Below are 19568 nucleotides of genomic sequence, written 5' to 3' on the forward strand. Positions count from 1 at the left end.
TGATTTAGTGTCTTTTTCTTTTGATGGTTGTGAGAACTGGGGAAATTTATTTCTTTTTTTTTTAAATCTTCCTTGAATTTTCATGGTTGGTCATTTTTCCCCCCGTTTACCCCCTTCCCTTCTCGATTTTTTTTTGTTTCATTTTTTTTAATGCACACAGCACGCAGGAATTGGACACGCTATGGTAAACAAACTGCATTACCTGGTAGATATCAGTCTAATTGTCTAATCATTTGGTTTGCCGTGGGTTTTACCCCTCCCCTCCCCCCTTCCTTATTTTTTTAATCTGTTAATTGGGTTTTTAAAATTACCATGGTTTTGAACAAAAAAAAAATTTTTGAGCACGCACTGGTGCACCGATACACACAAGCAAACAGATAAAGGTTTTATCTGAACTGATTTTTAAAACTAAAACGCGTACTAAATTGTTTTCCCCAAAGAACCCTACTGATTTTACTGCAACACTTCCAGAGGGAAGCAGCTGGGGGCCCACGGGAAGCTCCTTCGATATATCCAAACTGATTTTAAAAGAAGAATATTTTCCGTGATAAAGAACTCTTTAAACCCTATCAGTAGTATAAGTGTGGTTTTCATGTTTTTTCCACACTTGAAAAATGACAGGAGGAGGAAGGAGATGCCAATGTAACTTTCTGGCCAGAATCCTGTTAGAAGCACAGAGCACACAAGAGTAATAGCGTAAGGGTGTAGAAGTCTAGTTGCGTAGTTCATGTCTGATGATCTCTCTGCCAAACACTCTGCCATGCGCTGATGGTTCCATAGCACCCCCCAAAAAATTAGAAAACTGCTCACACAGTTGTCCTTACGCATGCAGTAAAAGGGACCTCCATTTAATTCACAACTAAATCATTGCCCCAAATCTTCTCGAGGACTTATGCTAACAGCATTAACTTTTGGAAATCAATTCCCTCAATTAAGAAACCATCATAGATATGAGCTATTGGGTATCATGTCTGCAATGATTTCTTCACTCAAAACAATTCACCTTTAATAGTTAATATCATTAGTGTTACACGGCGTAAATGAGGATTTGGACCCTTATCTAGACGTGCCCCTAAACCCTTGTCCGTTCTAAAACCTGCTCAGTTTGACAGCTCATGGAGTAGGTCAGACCAGAAGGGGTGGAGGAACATGTGGCCCTTCAGCTTTTAGGATTGGCCTTACTTACCGTTAGTGGCGGGTTAAACCGCAGAAGTTGCAGGGTCAGAAGACCAAGCAGTCGTAAGATCGAATCCACGCAACGGAGTGAGCTCCTGTCGCTCATCCCAGCTCCTGCCAACCTAGCCGTTCGAAAGCATGTAAAAATGTGAGTAGATAAATAGGTACCACCATGGTGGGAAGGTCACGGCGTTTCGTGTCTCGTCACGCTGGCCACGTGACCACGGAAACTGTCTACAGACAAAAAGCTGGCTTGGAAACGGGGATGAGCACCACGCCCTAGAGTCAGACACAACTAGACTAAACATCAAGGGGAGCCTTTACCTTTACCTAGCCATGTTAAGATGCAGTGAGGCAGCAACGTAGCTCATCTTTCGGACTGCTTGTAGCACCGTTCAGTTTGAGTTGTTTCCCAGTGACCAGCTGGGAATCTCTAACCAGCCCATGTCCGGTCTGGGCTCAAGTGATCATGGCTGGATGGTGTGCGCACAGAAGGGTTTCTCCAAGAGAGAGATCGCACCCAGTAGAACATCTCTTTCCTCCACAATCTGGCACAATCCTATATTCCTGTCTGATCACACCATTAGTGTGTCTCAGCATGTGTTGTCCAAAAAAAATAAAAAGTTGTGGAGGTGAAAGAGAAAAAAAGGCAAAATATTGCGGCATTTTAAAGACGAACAGGTTATTTCCGTGCCAGCTTTCGTGGATAAGAAGCCCATGTCCTCAGACACACAGGGTGCAGACATGCATCCTTTATGTTTATCCTCGTTATGAGTTTTTGCCATCTTCTGCCAGCAGTTCTCCTCACTTTCTGCATGGGACAAACAGGACAGTTTGGGCGCAAACGTGTGAATGGAAACAAATCTGCGCTCAGGAGCAGCAACACAGAGAAATACTGTTTCAGAACCCTTCAACCTGCTAGGACACTCTGGGGTAGATCTCAAAGTCCTGTTAAATTTAAAAGAAAAAAAGAAATTACGAAGACAGACTCAAGAGGGAGAAAGAAGAATTTGGTTGCATGAACAACTTCCAGCCCATCTCTTAAGGGTCTCTGAGTAGAGATCAAGGCTTTTGAGCACATGACATAGGTCAATAGGCCAACTACAGGATAACTCAATGATTTACCGTATTTTTCGCTCCATAAGACGCACCAATTTTTTAGGAGAAGAAAACAGGAAAATATAATCTGTTTTCTTCGCTCCATAAGACACACAGACTTTCCACCCCCCTGTTTTGTGGGGGGAAAGTGTGTCTTATGGTGCGAAAAATATGGTAGGTCTCTGGCTGCAGAGCGAGAGGTTGGCAGTTCGATTCCCCACTGTGGCTCCTTGACAGGGGCTAGACTTGATGATCCATCGGGTCTCCTCCAGCTCTGCAGTTCAAGGATGATGATGATGATGATGATAACCCAATGTACTGTAATATTTTATGGGTAACAAATAATTCCTTTGCTATAAATTCTGTGCCATGAACAACTCATAGCGGTCCTGTGACAGACAAGACTACCTAGGTTATCACTGTGGCTAAGATCTGGTCATTAAAAGCTTGATCATTCAATTCCTGTTCAAACAAATCCATTTTCTCTGTTACCTGCATCCTCGCCTGGACATATAATCATAGAATCGTGAAGTTGGAAGGGGCCTATAAGGCCGTTGAGCTCAACTCCTTGCTCAAAGCAGGGATACAATGAATTTCACCACCGTAGGAGTAAATACAGGGAACACGCATTTGCACTCCTTATGTCTGAAGGAGTGGATTTTGATCCATGAAAGCCCACACTGAAATAAATCTGTTAATTTTTAAATGTTAGAGGGGTTTTCCCCCTCTCTGTCTTCCCCCCCCTCCCCATTTTATTTTCCCCACGTAATTTGAATGGCTTCGGGAAAGACAGACCTGGATTGCAGGACAGAAGGGAGAACCCAACGCTGCTCGAGAAGAGAAAAAGAGAATCTATATGTGGCCGTGGAAGACAGGAGGGCCTGGCGTGCTCTGGTCCATGGGGTCACGAAGAGTCGGACACGACTAAACGACTAAACAACAACAACAACATATATGGCTGAATCTGATCCAAAAAATGCAGAGAGAATGTAAACCTGCTTAGAGATACAGCTTGATATATTAGGAATATAGAACAGTAATAAGAGATCTATAGAGTCGCAATAGATTTCTGGTATAAATCTGGGTTTGCTACAAACCCTTCTTCAAGGACGGGAGTTGGACAATTACAAACCGACCTACTCACCCACCCATCCCGTAATTGTTTGTAGGCTAATTTGACCAAAAAAACCAATGACGTCAGGAGAGCAACAGGACGCAAAAGTGAATGTGATCTCTCTCCGCCTTAAGGACCATCGTCATGTTCAGGCTCAACGCAAGTTCTTTCCTTTCTTGCTTTTCCAGCAAAACATTTTAGGCTAATAGGAGGGAACCTTTTGAACGACATCTTCCCGAATTCCCGCAGGGGGATTCTGGGCGTGATGGTCCAGAAGAGTAACGTAACCTGGCTCCAAGCGCACCCCCCCCATACACACACACACACACACACACACACACACACACACACACACACACACACACACACACACACACACACACACACACACACACACACACACACACACACACACACACACACACACACACACACACACACACACACACAAAAGGAGCCTTTCTGGCAGATGTGTTCCTACCCCGTCAGCCTATTCTTAATGAGGACCGGACACCTCTCTCTAGCCTTTCCTGATGTGTTTTTTTTTTCCCTCCTCATTTTTTTTTTTTTTTTGCCAAAGCCACTTGCACACCTAAAATGTATTTTTTTTAAAAAAAATCCTTTTTGTTGTTGTTCTTGTTTTCTTTCTCTTTTTTTCTGGCAAAATCAAGAATCCAAACGACAACAAATTCAGAAGGCTGGGAGGATGATGGTGGTGGTGGGAAAATACATTTTAGTTCGTGGGTTTTTTTTTTTTTACTTTTTTCCCCCTTCCCCTTCCCACCCCCCACTCCCTGAAAAAAAAAAATCCATGGAAAACACCATCCCATGAAGCCAAGCTCTGTGCGCTGTTCCACTTGCGCTGTGACCTCAGCTGCCCCCCCCTCCCAGGGAAGGATGGTAACCGGCAGCCAGCTGGGGTGGGGTGGGGGGGTCAACCTTGGCCATCTTGTTGTGAAGAAGAGGAGGAGAGGAAACGGCAGGCAAATGTGCCCCCCCCGCTTTATCATTTCCTGGTGGAGCCTTAGGGTGCCTTGGGGGGGGCAGACGATGTGGGTGGGAGCGAAGGGTTTGATCCAGGAGGTCGAAATCCTCCCTTCGGTCGTGGGACCCTTTTTTGGGGGGGGGTTCTTTTCTGACCCTCGGAAGAAGAGTTAGTAGAGGTCTCCCCGTGGGGCCACCATGGCGCAGAATAGCGTCCCCGGAAACACTGGCTGCCCCACATCCCGTCCCGCTCCCTTTTGGGGGGGGGGTCCTGCTGCCGGCCTTCCATCTTGCATGGCCTGCTGGTGTCGCTTTGGGGCATGTCGCTTCCCCATGTCCTGTTTTTGTTTTTTTAAATTATTATTATTTTCAGAGCATCTCTCTGGGGCCGAAAACTAACACTCTGTGTTGTGCACTGTCCTGTCTCCCACCCCACCCACACACCCCGCCTTTCCCCTCCCTCCCTCCCTCCCTCCCCCTTTCCCCCTCCCCACACTCTTCCAACCCCTTCCCCTTTCTCTGCCTCGCATGGCCCCACAAACTTCACCACTTTGCCGTTTCCAAAGGGAGCCATTGGCACAGGAAGGTTGCGGACGCTGGGTGGGTGGCCGGACTGAGAGCCGCCGGTATGGCGAGAGAGAAGGGGAGTGTGGATGCTCTTGTGTGTGTGTGTCCATGTGTGTCTGTGTCTATGTGTCTCTCTGTCTCTCTGTCAAAGAATGTGTAAAAGGAGTGCTGAAACACAGCAGCCTAGGTTCTTGATTCCACCGTAAATAGTCCCAAACTGGACTACCCGTCCCAGCATTCTTCGGCTGCTTGGTGTGGATCATGGGAATCCTAGTCCGACGCGGGTGGAGAACACAAGGTGGAGGACGGCTCGTCTTGAAGGTATAGGGTCTCAAAATGTTGGTTTTCATCCAGGCCCCCTTTACATTTTCCCTGGTTGGAGAATTTCCTCCGGGATTTTTCTCTGACAGCGTTCAAAAGGGTTTCGTCTTTTTTTTTTAGTAGAAAAATTGGGGAAATGACTAAGCAACGGTACCTGTGGAAGATACAGGGCTGCTCCTGTAGCTCTTCAGAGGGTCTGTTTCTGAGGGAAGAGGCATGTAACTAAAGAAGGCGTTGAGTTATGCGTTGAACTGATACAACCCAGTTCTGCTTGGGCTCTTAAACGTTATTTGACATTTTGCACATCAGGAACGTCTCAGTCCTGCTGAGCACGGTTGGGGGAATCGCTGGGTTTCCCATTTGTGTGCATGTTTGCGTTGGTATGAATCCAAGCACTGCACCGTTTTTACCCATTTTCCGTTGTTGGGATGGCCGTCCTCCCAGCCCAGATAAAATCGTAGGTCTTCAGAAGAGACCTAGAAATCTCCCGGATCGCTCTTCCATAGCACACGGATTCTCCTCAAATGCATTGAATTGCAGTAATGGTGAAAGGTCCATCGGTTATGGTGCAAGGAACTTTGAAATGTGCTGGACGACAACTTCCTCCATGCCTTGAACTGCTGGCTGGGCATGGCGGACGTTGTCGTCCAGCACATTTCAAAGTTCCTTACACCATAACCGATGGACCCCTTCACCGTTCTGACCCGTCCAAGGCCTGCTTTCCTATGGATTCTGGCTTTGGTTACAGCAGTTTGAATCCAGTTTAACCATAGATCAGAGGATGGGGTGACTCAGTTTGTCTATATGTGCAAGTGCCAAGGGCAATCAGCTTTCATTGGCGTCATTTGCATTAATGCAAGCAAAGTCAATGTTTTGAACATGAAAATAGCAGTGTTGGGGAGGGTTGAACAGCTCAGGGACCAAAGATTCGACCCTTTCCTCCCTGGTGCGGTCACACGTAGATCCTGACACTGCTGTGAGCTTTGAGAAGGGTCCGTGCGACATTCCTTCCAGATAGGGTCTCTGGTGGGTTCAGGGATAAAGCGTGAGACTGAGCAGTTTGGCTTGCGCAGTCCAGAGATGAGGGGTGTTCCCATGTTCATGTGTGTGTCACAGAAACAGGTGTGTGTATGTGTATGTATGCAGGTGTGTAGTGCATCATTGGGTGTGTTTTTTTGGAGGAGTTGCAATACATGAGATGCCTGAAAAGTGTGCAAGATGGATCAGCCCCCTCGTGGATACAAATTTGCTTTGCAATCGCGTGTGCAAAGAATGTGTGGGTTTGTCTGGCTGGCTGCCCTCCCTGACTCTATGAAAGAGGGTTGATGCTCAGTTTGGCGTAGAAAGTCTTAGGGTTTTGTCTCACCGAACTTTCCTTAGATACCAAACAGAGGAGCGTCGGAAAGCAGGGAGTGTAGACCAAAAGCTGCCTTCTCTCAAGTCAAGCTGTTTTCCTATAGCGCTTAGTCGCAACTCCTCTGGCTGGCAGCCACAATCCAGGGTTTTCAGACAGCGACCTTTTCCCCAACTCAAGTTGGCGGTCCAAAAGTTGAGTCTTGGTTCATCCACATGCACAGAAGATGCTGTGGTTGTCTCCTAAAAAAGAAGCAAAGAATCAGCCCTCATGTTTCTCTTTGGAAAGGGGGGGGGGGCTGATTTAATTAAGCTGTTCTCAAGTGCCCTGGACGGTTAGTCCATCTAGACCAGTGATGCCTGCCGAAACCCCAAGTGCTGGGCAGATGAGTTGAGATGCAGCTCCCATTGTCCTTAGCCAGCATGACGAAGGGCCATCCAACCTGGAGCGATGTCAGGCGTGGCCCAGCACATTTGGAAAGCATGGTGCGCAGGGGGGACTGGTCTCTGGCATGTATCAGCCACCTCTTCTCCAGGAGATGCTTTTTTTTAAAACTGGGTCTCCACAATCAAATTGGGGAAAATCTGTAGGCAAAGGATGCCCTCTAGCCTTTTTCGGGTGACCGGGGGAGCTGTAGAATGGTGTCTGGGATCATCCTCCATGTATCATCACTATTAGCACTGTGCACCAGTCCCTTGATTTGGGGGTGGAGGCCAGTTAAGGAGTCTGGAATGGATCTGCATCTGCTCCAGAATTATTTATTTATTTATTTATTTATTTATTTATTTATTTATTTATTTATTTATTTATTTATTTATTTATTTATTTATTTATTTATTTATTTATTTAACTTATATGCCGCCCACTCTACCCAAAGGTCTCAGGGCGGTTTTACAACAATTAAAATTCAATTAAAATACAATAAAAGATAAAATGATTAAAATACAATTAAAATAGATACTTTTTGTACTTTAGCGGTTTCTAACACATATATAGAGATAGAGATAGATAGATAGATAGATAGATAGATAGATAGATAGATAGATAGATAGATAGATAGATAGATAGATAGATAGATAGATAGATAGATAGATAGATAGATAGATTGGCCAGTCAGTCAATAAAAATAATCAGGCTGGTATGTGAAAAAGATAAGAACCTGACATATAGGTCCAAGATGATATACTTCAGAATATCCTAATTTAGAGTAAAGTTGAATTTTGAAGAAAGGCTGGCCTTTCAGTCCAACTAACTGTGACTGATATCAATGAATGCAAATTATTGTGCCTTCTCTGATTTCAGATCTAAATTGATTTGTAGATTTCTAAAAGTCAGTGCACAGGAGTACCAAATGGATGTATTTTATTTTATTTTATTTTATTTGTATTTTTAATTATGTATGTGCAATTTGGAGAGATGATGGCCTCTAGAGAGGTATCTAAATCTATCAGATATCAGACAGGTAGCTTCAGAGTTTCCTATACTAAGCACCTCTAAAGGTTTGCTTGGGTAGGGTGGTTTGTAGCTTATCTGATTCACTCTGCGGCTCGTCTCTGGATCGATTGGTCAGTTCACTTCCCTCCTCCCCAGCAGGGAATGTGACATTCCACTTTGACCGTATAAATCGAGTCAAGCCAGGCCAACTCTGTTTGAAATTGTGACCAAATCCGTGGCCCAGCCCTTATCCTGGCTTCCATTAGTAGCAGAACGTGGGCGGATTCACCTGGTTTGCAAGAAACAAAAATAATTAGAGGGGAGGGTAGAGGAAGATCACCCCCCCAGCCATCTTGCTGAGATTCAGAAATAATAAGCTGAGCTTTGGATACGTTTCGGTGTGAATCCTGCCCCCCCCCCGTGGCCTGCAAGGTGAGCCCACCCCACATTCTTTCCCCCTTTCCCCTTGTTTCATAGTTTAGGAACATTACTTTTTGAAGATTACAGAAAAGCAACAGATTGCAGGTGCTGGCCTGGATTAGGGCCCTGATGGGGGCAACAATTAAGGGGGCAACGATTATCGCCCCATTCATAGCCCAATATCTTCACCTGGACAGCCCTTCTGCACTGCAGCCGGAGGAATTGGGGCAGAGGGGTGGCGGAGTGAGGGGCCGTCTGAGCGCATGATGGGTGGATGGATGAAGCATGCTTGGGGGGGGGTGAGAGCGTGAGCGTAAGGGCCCAGGGCTCCCCTTCCCCCATCTAGGGTGACCCTCAAGGTGTTGCAGGTCCTCCCAAATTTAGATTTCATTTCTCCTCTAAATTATGTCACCTTGGGGGGAGGCAAGTCCCTCTCACTGTCCCCTAGTTATGACCCTCATGGCTAACCGTGCCCCGCTCTTGACAGCTGCTGCCAAAAGTTCACACGCCAGTGGCGTAGCTTTTGGTGGTTCCGTGGAGCATCCTCCGACGTGGCAGAGCAGGACCGCAGGGCCTCTTTCTCCCAGAAATCTCTCTTTATCTTCGCGCTGCTTCGGTTCGATTTTTAACGACACCCCTTTTGGGCAGCAGCAACAGCGTTGTGCCCCCGAGGACGCCCTCTCTGGCCCACGAGGGCTCTGATAGTTGGGCGTCCTTTTCAGCAACGGCCGATGCTGGACCTGGGACGTCCCGCATGGAAACGAAACGGTCTGCAGCCAAGCTGCGGTCCTCCTAACAGAAAGCAGGATTCTCGTCCTCAGGGGACCGAATAAAGTGCTGATTTAAAGAGAAACATAGGCACCTGCCTTATAATGAATGAGACCATCGGTCCCGGTAGCTCACTATGATCTTCACTGATTAGAAGCAACTCTCTTGAATTTTTGGCTGATGATTTTCTCCACCGTCCCAATTCCAGATGTGAGCTAGGGTTGTATGTTAGATCTTTCTGTCTGCCTACGATGTGCTCTCATCAAGCACTCTATGTTCCCTCCAGGGATTTTTTCCAGAGTCCCAAGTGGATGCAGGAAAAGAAGGGAGCCTTTTCCTTTGGGCTGGTGCAGGTCTGTGTAAGGAGAGGTATTCTTCTGGAAGTGTGCTTTTGAGTTTGTCTCCTGCCCGTCCGTTGGTTTTCATCTGGTCGTTCGCAGGAGATCCACCGTACAGAGTGTGGGTAACGTGCAGGACCCAGGGGTGCCTATCCAGACGCATGACATACCTTTTGAGGTGCGGGCATTTCTCATGTCATCTTGCCTCAGCAGACCCCGAAAGACTCCCCAAAACACGGGGAGCTGCGCTGCTCCGTATCAAGAAAGTAGGCCTTAGCGGTTTCCATCTCTGCCACGGGGCAGATCTTTTGCAAACTTCACGGCCTTAAATGCTCCTCCAAGACCGCTCCAGAATACTCCATATCACATCAAGGCTCACAAGAACATAGTGTTGCTAGAAAAATCCATCTCTCCTTCCCAGGCCACCCCAAACCCACCAATCTTACAAGATTTTAACAGCTAAGTAGCGTTGGGCCTGCGGAACGCAGCGTTTGGACGGGAGACCGCCGTGTAAAACGAGAGATTTCCAGGTTGAGGAGGGAATTAGTCCCCACCAATTTTTTTTCCGTCCTCATTCTGTCAGAAACAAAGGGGAAACAGGCCATCCCCGAGAGATTCTTATTGCTCACACAAGACGTGGAACAAAGACTAGCAGTTCTCTTCCCCCCCATCAAAAACAACATTAGCAAAACGAAAAAAAAAAAAAAACTAAACAAAACCTGGGTCCACACAAAAATCTTTATCGTGCATTTAAAGCCTCGCATTTGGGGTGTCAAACACAGGAGGTTTTTCCATGCCACGCAGAATGCAGAGTGTGCGTGCGTGCGTGCGCCACTTCAATTATGTTTGTGCAGAAAAAAGTGCTCTAATCTGCCTGAAAGCCTGGAAAGCTGTTTGCTAGTAGTCACAGTTGACAATACTAAGATAAATGAGCCAAGGATTTGGCTCTCTGCGTAAGGCTGCTTCCTCTCTTTCTGCGAAAGGCAGATACTGCGGTCCCGGAGACACGGAACTGCTCGGAGGACGTCGCTGGCAGAGGGCATCAACTGGTCTGGCAGTCAAAGAGGTCTTGTGTTGAGACCCTCTTTGCCTCCACTTCACTGCTATCGCTTTTTCCAGCTGTGATACCTCACCCAGCATGACCCTCTTGGTCCTACCTAGAGGCTGCATCGATTTGTGGCTTTGGACTACAACGCCCAGAATCCCACTGGCCACTTAGGCAATGATGCATAAATTCTCCGTTGAGACGCTCCTTTTGCTCTGTGCTCAGCGTAACCCTCTATTTAGAGCTCCTCTGGGTTTTTGAGCGTGCAGTTGGGGTGAAGGCAGATGTGTGACTCAGTGTGCGACTGCTCTTGTACGCACACCTACCGGTGCCTCTTAGGCAGCCGTCCGGGTGTCGGTTCAGTGAGAGATTGTGTGTGCTGAAGCCTGCGATGGATGTGGCTTCTACATGTGGGTTAATGATTGTGCCTGCCCAGCTGGTGTGGATGTGTTTCTGAACCATCTCTTTGTACGCCGTTTCCTTGGAGAGCGTGGAGCGCATGGCTGTCCTTGTACGTCTAGACGGCGGTGTGGGTGTGCAGTTTGTGGTGGAAAGGTGCTGCTCTTTGTGTAGTCGCGTGGGGGAGCTGACTCACCTCCCGCGGGTATGAAACAGCGATGCTCCCATCCTTGTGTGTGTGTGTGTGTATGTGTGTGTGTGTGTGTGTGTGTGTGTGTGTCTGTGTGTGTGAATGAGTGAGGGGACATCTTCTCGAATCTGGACCTAAGATGGGCACCTCCTTCTGTCTCCCCACAGACATGCTCATCTGACCAACTTTGGTGTTTCGCCAGGCGTTCCCATTAGAAATGGCAAAGCGACCACAATTCTGCTGAGTCTTGTCTCTCCGATTCCACCCTCTTTGGCCTCTTCCATTCTTTCTCTTTTCTCTTTGCATGTTTGCTTTTTGCCTGCTTCTCTTCTCTCTTTCTCTCTCTCTCTCTCTCTCTCTCTATCCCATGAGCGGCTGACCCCCCCCCCCACATCTCATCCCATCTAACACGCATGACGGTCGCTTTGGGGCCTCGTCTCCTGCCATGCATGGCTTCTGTCTCCATCCACGTTTCTCTCAGCTGATTTCTCTCTCTCTCTCTCTTTCTGATGATTAATTAATTAATTAATTGATAGCCATGATTAATGCTAGCCAGTAATTAACTCCTGTTGTACTAATAGTTGTACTAATTAAAGATTGTGTTGATTGTTCCTACTAACTGCCATTTTTGTGTCTGAATTTTAATTTTGTCCAAGGAGACTGCCCTCAATTTTTTTATTCAAACACCTGGCCTCCCCTCCCCTCCCTTTCTTAGGCCCGCTCCCCTCCCTTGTCCTTTCTCTTCCTGTCCCTCTTTTGGCTGGTTCCCCCCCCCCCAAAAAAAAGGGGTTGCTCTGTTAAATGCCCAGAGTGGAGAGTTTTCAAGTCTTGTAAATCAGGGCTCATAAAACCGATTGTAGGGGAAATGGCTTGGAGCCCCTTGTGCCAACTTAACATTTTGTGAGCGGGAGGGAAGAGAGGTTGTGCTTTTTGCTATTTAAACTCCCGAAAGACGAGGCAAGAGGAAAGGTGGCTGATGATGGGATAGGAATGGATCAGGCCCGATGCCGGGGGGGGTGGCACAGGACCCTCGGGTCCCCTCTGCCTAGTCCCATGGGCGTTTGTGATCCACCCACTAAGAGGGCACTACTCACGTGGAGGAATGCTCCTCCTAGGACAGCAGAAAGGCCCGTGAGTAACGCCATCCAGCTCACGGAAAACAACGTATGCCTTGGGTTTTGAGTTCCGGGCATGTTCGGTGCCGGAAATAACTCAGATGATGTTCTCGAGCAGTGGAGGCTGATGACCCGGAGGCCGTGGGGCAATGCCAGTCTCTGCTAGGGTTTAAATCAGAACTTTACACAAACTCTCTAAGGTGCTGCTGAGCCTATTTTGGGGGGGGGGGGATAGGTTTCAGTACTTTGGACAGCTCCCTTCATTTCAAGCTTGAAAACACAGTGCTCTGGCGGAGGTAGCCTTTGTGGCTGGTTGCCCAGCCAGTGTGGCAGTGCGGGAGGGGTGGGTAGGATGTGGTCGTCCCAACACAAAAGACCGATTCTTGCCAGGCTGGCCTTGGTGCTGCTCTCTCGTAAAGCTGTAGATCTTCTCGGAATCAGTTTTGGTGGGGTTTTTTTTTTGCCAAGAACCAGGATGGGGCTGTGGGCGCCGGTTCTCGAATCCAGACCTAGAGGTGAATCCCTTGAGGCTGCTGACTGGACCCACGAAGCCCCTGCTCTCTTGGCTAGGAAGGAGCAGGCAGCGTGTTTTAAGGAGAAAGATCTCCTCCTTCCTGCTCAACAAAGCAGGAGTCCAAGGCCAAGCGCCTGATATTTCTACCCTGCCCGACCTCTCCAGGAGCTGCAGGGTGCCTGCCAACGACAGCCCTAGGATTCTGTTTCTCTGGATAAACAGACATCTTAAGCTTGATCGGTCTGATTACTTGCTGGTCCAGATCCCAGCCAGAGCCCAGTAGCAGCCCCAAGGATACTGCTGGGAATCGCTGGTCCCACATAGACAGTCAGGTGTGAAATGGTCATCAAGCTCTCAGGCTTGGCTCTCCCAGTTGTACACCAGCCTGCATCAGGCATCGTTTCCTGGCCTCCCGCCTCGTTGGGCGACGGAAGGACACGAGGGAAGCCAAGTGGCGACATCGGTCTTTGCAGAGACCACAGGCTTCGTTATGGATGAGATTTCGTTTATATTCCTTGAAGGATTTAGGGAAATAGGATTCTGGAGACTATTATGCAAAAAGCGGGGGGGGGGAGGGAGAAAGCTCTGTTCAGGTCACTAGATCTCTACTACCCACCCAGTTGCTCTTCCCCGACAACCTGTTTGCTTTCTAGCTTTGTTTGCATGTTGTTGTACTGACTAATTACTAATGAGATCCTTCTTCCTCCCCCCACCCTCCCACCCCTCCCTCTCCCCTCCCCCGCCCTCGGCTTGTTCTGAGAAGGATAAAACATCTGCAGTGGAAAAGGGGTTTCCCAGACAGCTCTCCCCGAACACACCAACGCATCTCCTTCCCCAGCCCCCAAATCCAGCCCCTGCCCCACAGCCGCACGCACGCCCAGGAGCTGGCTGCCTCGCTCGGAGCCCTGCTTCCCCTTCCTGCCCGTCCTGTCCTGTCTGCACAAGTCTTGATGGTTCATGTTGGAGTCTGAAGGGGGCAAAAAGGGGGATCTGCTGCACCAGGGGCTTAAAGGCGCATGCACACGCATGCATGCACACCGTGCTTTGTTTCGCCATGTGTACACCACAGCAGGGAACAGGAGGCCCAAGCTGGTTCAAGCAACACCGGTGACCTCAACGTAGCTTCTAATCCCAAGCAGCTGCCTTGTTTTCTGGGGGGGTTTCCCTGCCAATTCTAGGTGGGGTATGTGCGCGTGTGCGCATGCACATGCACGCACTTTCGGACCTGAAGGAGCCATCGAGGAGGTGATCTGTCTTCCAGCTCCTTCCCCTCCCTCCTGCTGCTGCTACTTCCTGCAGCTGAGTTCAGGTATTCAGGGTTTTTTACGCAAAGGGAGGGCTGCTCGTGTCTGAGTGTGGGGCGGGTGGGCCTCGTCCTGAAATTTTATGAGGTTCCTTCCCCTCCTTTGAGAGCTACCCCTGCAAATTGATTTATTGTTTATCTGTGGCTGGTCTTAGATTATGGCTCTGGGAAGGACGAATATGTAGCTCAGCAGTGCCACCTTCTGAGTGCAGCCAAGCAGCATGCGCTCGGGAGGATCTATCTATCTATCTATCTATCTATCTATCTATCTATCTATCTATCTATCTATCTATCTATCTATCTATCTATCTATCTATCTATCTATCTATCTATCTATCTATCTATCTATCTATCTATCTATCTATCTATCTATCTATCTATCTATCTATCTATCTATCTATCTATCTATCTATCTATCTATCAGTTTGATTAATTTCTATACCACCCATTTGACCAATGGTCATTCTGGGCAGTTCACAACCATGACAGTAACAATAACATTTTAAAAAAATGATCTAACCCAAGTGCCTTGAATTAAATCCAAGCAACAAGTAGAACATTCGAAAACAGATTAAAAACAGGTGGTCGTTCAATGTGAAAGGCCAGACAGATTTTGAAAAGCCTGCCAAAATAGAATTTTTTTTTTTTTTGAGAAGTCTCACTTTTACTGCAGGCTTCTCTATCCTGCATGCTTGGGTCAAAACACTTAGGTGTTTAGAAACATGCATTCAATAGAGGCAGACAAGACAGGGAACCCCTGATCAGCCGCAATTCCCTGCAGCCTGTACCCATCTATACCCAGAGGGGGAAGATATTTGGAGGTCTGTTTGGACTACAGCTGCCAAAATCTTATAGAGAGTGGAATTTTGGGTGTTGTGATTTAAAAAAAAAAAGAAATCCCCATATTTTCCTGTACTTCTGATGTGATGGCAGTCCAAGGAACAGGCTGAGATGGGATGACAGAGAATCTTCTCTCTGTTTTCTTTTTTAAACCTTTCCCCAAAATTCACAGATTTACTCATAATCAGACGAAAACGAGGGTGAAAAAAAAAAGAAATTGAGGAGAGATGGAGATGGAGAAATCTGTCCGTTCCGTTCCGGGCATTGGATGAAATCTTCGTGGCATCCTAGAACAGTAGAGCTTCTGAGGCAGTGCATTGCACTGTTAAACCATTTTTTTAAAAAAAATCTTCCTAATGTTTAGGCAAAATCTCATAATTCGGATCCATTATTTTGGATCCTGCCCGCTGGAGCATCAGAAAACAACCTTATTCCACCTTCCACCTTGGATACTAGTGCGTCCAGCCTCATTGGTGCTGAATGAAGGTGGCCATGACTTCTCTCCTGGAACCCTTCTCATATTTAAGCTATCCATGGGTTAGAATCTCATGCTTCAGAATCCCCGATCGGACACGGTCTCTGTTGCTCTCCTGTGCATGGACACCGGTGAATCTAAAGAGGAGAATCTCTGTTATTTATGGACATTCCCCAAGTGAGATGGGAAATCCGATCCTGGGTCACAGGTCGTGGAGCACTTCTCCATCTTCAGACTAGCTGCTCTCCATATAGAGGAGAGCAACTGCATTTGAAGTTGAGGAAGGTATGGCCAGAGAGCTCCCTTCTTTCCAGAATGATTTGAGATAGAGAAAGAATGACTGGACAGGTGCTAAACGCATGCGCTGGCACCATTCGTCTTTGAATCTGGCCAGTACATATGAGGGAAATTTTCATTCCTGTTTGCTTTTGAACCATGTGCCCCCCAAAAATCACTACTCCCATGTTCAGGGCTGAAGGAATTGGGGTTTAACCCATCTGAATGCAAGAGGAAGCAACGCTGATGGAATTTATCCAATACAAACTTCACTTCTAGTTAAAAAAAAATTCTTGCGCTACCAAACAAAAGGGATTGCGTAGCTTTCCGACCTCTTCTGCCTTAGATTTTTCTTCTTCCTGGTAAGGAAAACGAAACGAAGAAGCAAAAAGGAACAATACACGGCAGTGGGAGGTTTGATCATGAATGACCCTGGCATTCGTGTTCCCTGTGAAATATTGTGAATGAGGCAGGCCAATTGCAGAATGAAAGCCAGGTTTGGAAGCATCTTTAATTTAAACCTAATTTAGCTTTGACAGATCGGTTACTCTAAAGACTATAAATCCTTCTCTCTCTCTCTCTCTCTCTCTCTCTCTCTCTCTCTCTCTCTCTCTCTCTTACACACACATACAGTTTTTTCTTTCATTTAGAGGAAGGAAAGGTTTGTTTCATCCATAATAGGAACAAACTGAGCAAAAAGAACCAAAACACAGGTCGACAATCCTGTCGCTTGGTTACACCTGCAGAATTCAAACAATAACTTGAATCTTTTGCTTAGTGTGGCCAGTTGTACTAGAGTAGTGCTCATCGCATCAATGGGAATTTGGTGAGGCAACTCTTCCATGGATTCAGATAGGCCTCGTCTCTTTGCGAGTTTCTTTAGCATAGTAAGTCCCAACTAGAGTAGGCCCATTTGAATCAATGGAACTTAGGGGGAGTTTGAATCACTGAATCTCCCCTGATTCAGTGGGCCTGCTCTTCTGAAAGGAATAGGATTTCAGCCAGTGCTGACTAGAAGACATTGACATGTATGCTGTCTGTCTTCCATCGGCATGAACTGAGCAACTGAGCCATATATTCACAAAGCTAGCTGTTAATGAACTAGTAACATAAGCAGAGAGTTGAAGGATAGCATCGCAGAACAAAGGTGTTGGCGTGGATAACCCAAACGATGCTGAACAGAAGTCAATAAAGGGTAACAAGCTGCTGAAAAAAAACACAGATGCCCATTTTGACCCATTTTCTTCAAACATGATATCGCGGGTGATTCTGACATTTTCAGTACTTGCTGCTCTACCCAGTGATATTTCGGGACGTTTCCGAAACCTGACATACAAAATTCTATAACTGTATAGTTATAATCACATTACGAGCTAATTCAGAGCGATGTATTGCATCTCACATATGTCAGAAGAAGAAGAAAGGAGATTTAATCTCAGATTATCCCTCAATCTTTTGATTTAAATCCTTGTTACTATTTGGTTGCTTTTATGTATTACCAGTTTTTTTGGGGGGGGGGGACATCTGGGTCTCCACATGCTGTGGGACTGCAGTTCCCATCCGCCCTGGCTCGTTGGCCCAGTAGCAAAGAGCGATGGGAACTGTGGTCTCCTGGTTCAGGGTAAGCTGACTGCTGTGCCCTGTCCCCAGCAGAAATGACAGCAGAGACTGTGGTGGTGAATTTCCATAGTGCTGTCTCTACTACAGTGGGGTCTTGACTTGAGAACTTAATCCGTATTGGAAGGTGGTTCTCAAGTCAAAAAGTCTGTAAGTCAAGTCTCCATTGACCTACAGTGCATTGAAAACCGATTAATCCTGTAACAGGCCATTTTTGTTCCATTTTGGGTTTTTTCTGGTCTGTAAGTCAATTCTCAGGCTGCAAGTCAAATCTAAATTTTGCGGCCAGAGAAGTCTGTAACTCAAAATGTCTGTAAGTCAAGCCGTCTGTAAGTCAAGGGTCCACTGTACATGGTGCTTATGCAGAGTCTTGGGTTGCCCCCGGAAGAAGGGAATGGTCAACCACTTCTGAGTACTGGAAAACCCCGGAAAGGGTCACGATCCGTCAGAATTGACGGCACGTGAGGGTGATGATGATTGGAAACAACAACGGGAAGACAACACTGATAAATCAGGCAAAATCTTGTCGTGTGAATCTAGGCTGGCGCAACCTAGATTGGGCAATGGAAATATTTAATTCAAACTAATGAAACGTCTTCTCTTCCTTCTTTTCTGCTCCCGAAGTTCACTAGAGCTGCCTTTTGCCCTGGGGAAAACTTTGGGACCCTCCAAATGGCTGGGGAAGCTCATAAGAGTCCCAAACCACCGCCGAATCCCTGATGCCAGGATTAGGGCCACGGGCAGTGATTTTTAACTATTTAAAGCGTCCCTCCACATCCCATCTTGAGGCTCCCAAAGGCTTCGCCAGGGCTAAAAGGAGCCTTAGTGAGCCCTGGAACCAGAAACACGGGGGCGGGGGGGGGGGCAATTAGGAAAGGTTCCGTTAGTTTAAATTACCGTATTTTTCGCACCATAAGACACACCTTTCCCCCACAAAACAGGGGGGTGGAAAGTCTGTGCGTCTTATGGAGCAAAGAAAACAGATTATATTTTCCTGTTTTCTTCTCCTAAAAAATTGGTGCGTCTTATGGAAAGGTGCGTCTTATGGAGTGAAAAATACGGTAAATATTCCCAGTGCCCGATCTGAGTTATGCCAGCGTAAATGTACTGTAGCAGGATTTTGCCCGTTGTTACATGGGAGAAGAAAAGGTGATTGTTTCTATTGCATGAACCTTGATTTGAGAGTAACCCTATACAGGGACCACGAAGTTGATCTGGAAAAAGTGAACTTTTTTGGGGGGGGGCTGAAAGAAAGTAAGGGCGGTGGCAACACAAGGGGGGGGTGTCCTACGATGGACTTCCAGACGCAAGAGGGGGAGATGGGAAGAGTCACTTCAGAAAGCAAGGCCTCCGTCATTCAGCAGTTATTATATTTGTAGCTTGTCTTCCCACCAGTGACCTCAGGGCAGCACCTATGGCTCTTCTCCTCCCTACTCCATCCTCACGACAGCCCTCCGAGGTAGGTCACGCTAAAATAAGGTTTCGTGGCTCAGGGCGGGCTGGATTCCAAAGGGCTGCCAAGCCCCCGGCCCAAACGCTCTCATTGTCGGCAACTGGATAGAGGAGGGTAATTGTGCGTGTAAGGTCAAGGGCACAGAGAGCTTTGAAGGGATGGTCAAGCAGCTTTGGCCGTAGACACCCTGTGCCCCTCATGCCCAAAATCTGGCCCACAGGGGTCCCCTGGCCCTCCCTCGGAAGGAAAATGGAGCAAGAGAGGGAGACTGGGATGGCAGTCAGCGATTTCTGGGGCCACTTTCTGAAGCTGTTGGAAGTGTTGGACTACACGTCCCATCAGCCCCAGCTCATATCTGTGCTGGCTGGGGATGGTGACAGATCTGGACCAACACATCTGGAAGGGCACAGGTTGGGGACGCCTCCGGTTGCGGTGTTAGATACGCAGATCTGTCTGGATTGGTGGTGGGTCATGTATAGCCTTCCAGGTTTTGCTAGAAATCCAGTTCCCATCACCCATTGCTCAATTCAGCAAATGGGGAAAGATGATGGGGTTTCAGTCAGACCATGTCTGGTGGGCCCGTCTGCTCCCTGCTCCCCATCTGGGTGCGAATCTCTTGCGTAGACCAAAAGGTGGAAGGGCAGTGTTGGTAAGGCCAAGCCAAGGAGGCCGTCCTCAACCCAAGATCTAGTTTCCGGCTGGGATTATTAGCATTGTAGATCTTTAGGGAAGACCCCCCCAAGGAAACATTTGGGGTCTTTTTGGAC

General features: G+C 47.4%; 1 protein-coding gene and 1 long non-coding RNA gene across 34 annotated transcripts in view; one reads left to right on the forward strand and one right to left on the reverse strand.

Annotated features, from left to right (window-relative positions):
- Positions 1 to 19568, forward strand: part of NRXN2 (neurexin 2) — a 559504-nt gene that overhangs the window by 228679 nt on the left and 311257 nt on the right. For 18 of the 33 annotated variants that reach the window (XM_078382060.1, XM_078382057.1, XM_078382058.1 and 15 more), the window contains one exon: positions 161 to 205. The exons of 4 other annotated variants lie outside the window; for them this stretch is intronic. In XM_078382060.1, the coding sequence (XP_078238186.1) occupies positions 161 to 205 (45 nt within the window). The remainder of the gene's footprint in view (positions 1 to 160; positions 206 to 19568) is intronic. 11 more of the 33 variants (XM_072984193.2, XM_078382066.1, XM_078382067.1 and 8 more) reach the window with 1 other exon arrangement.
- On the reverse strand, positions 94 to 13551 carry LOC144584876 (uncharacterized). Its single transcript, XR_013539357.1, has 2 exons — positions 3070 to 13551; positions 94 to 2124 (listed from the first exon to the last, which is right to left on the reverse strand). It is a non-coding gene; the product is annotated as an uncharacterized LOC144584876 (long non-coding RNA).

This window comes from Pogona vitticeps, chromosome 15 (assembly GCF_051106095.1).
Source record: "Pogona vitticeps strain Pit_001003342236 chromosome 15, PviZW2.1, whole genome shotgun sequence".
Lineage (NCBI taxonomy): Eukaryota > Metazoa > Chordata > Lepidosauria > Squamata > Agamidae > Pogona > Pogona vitticeps.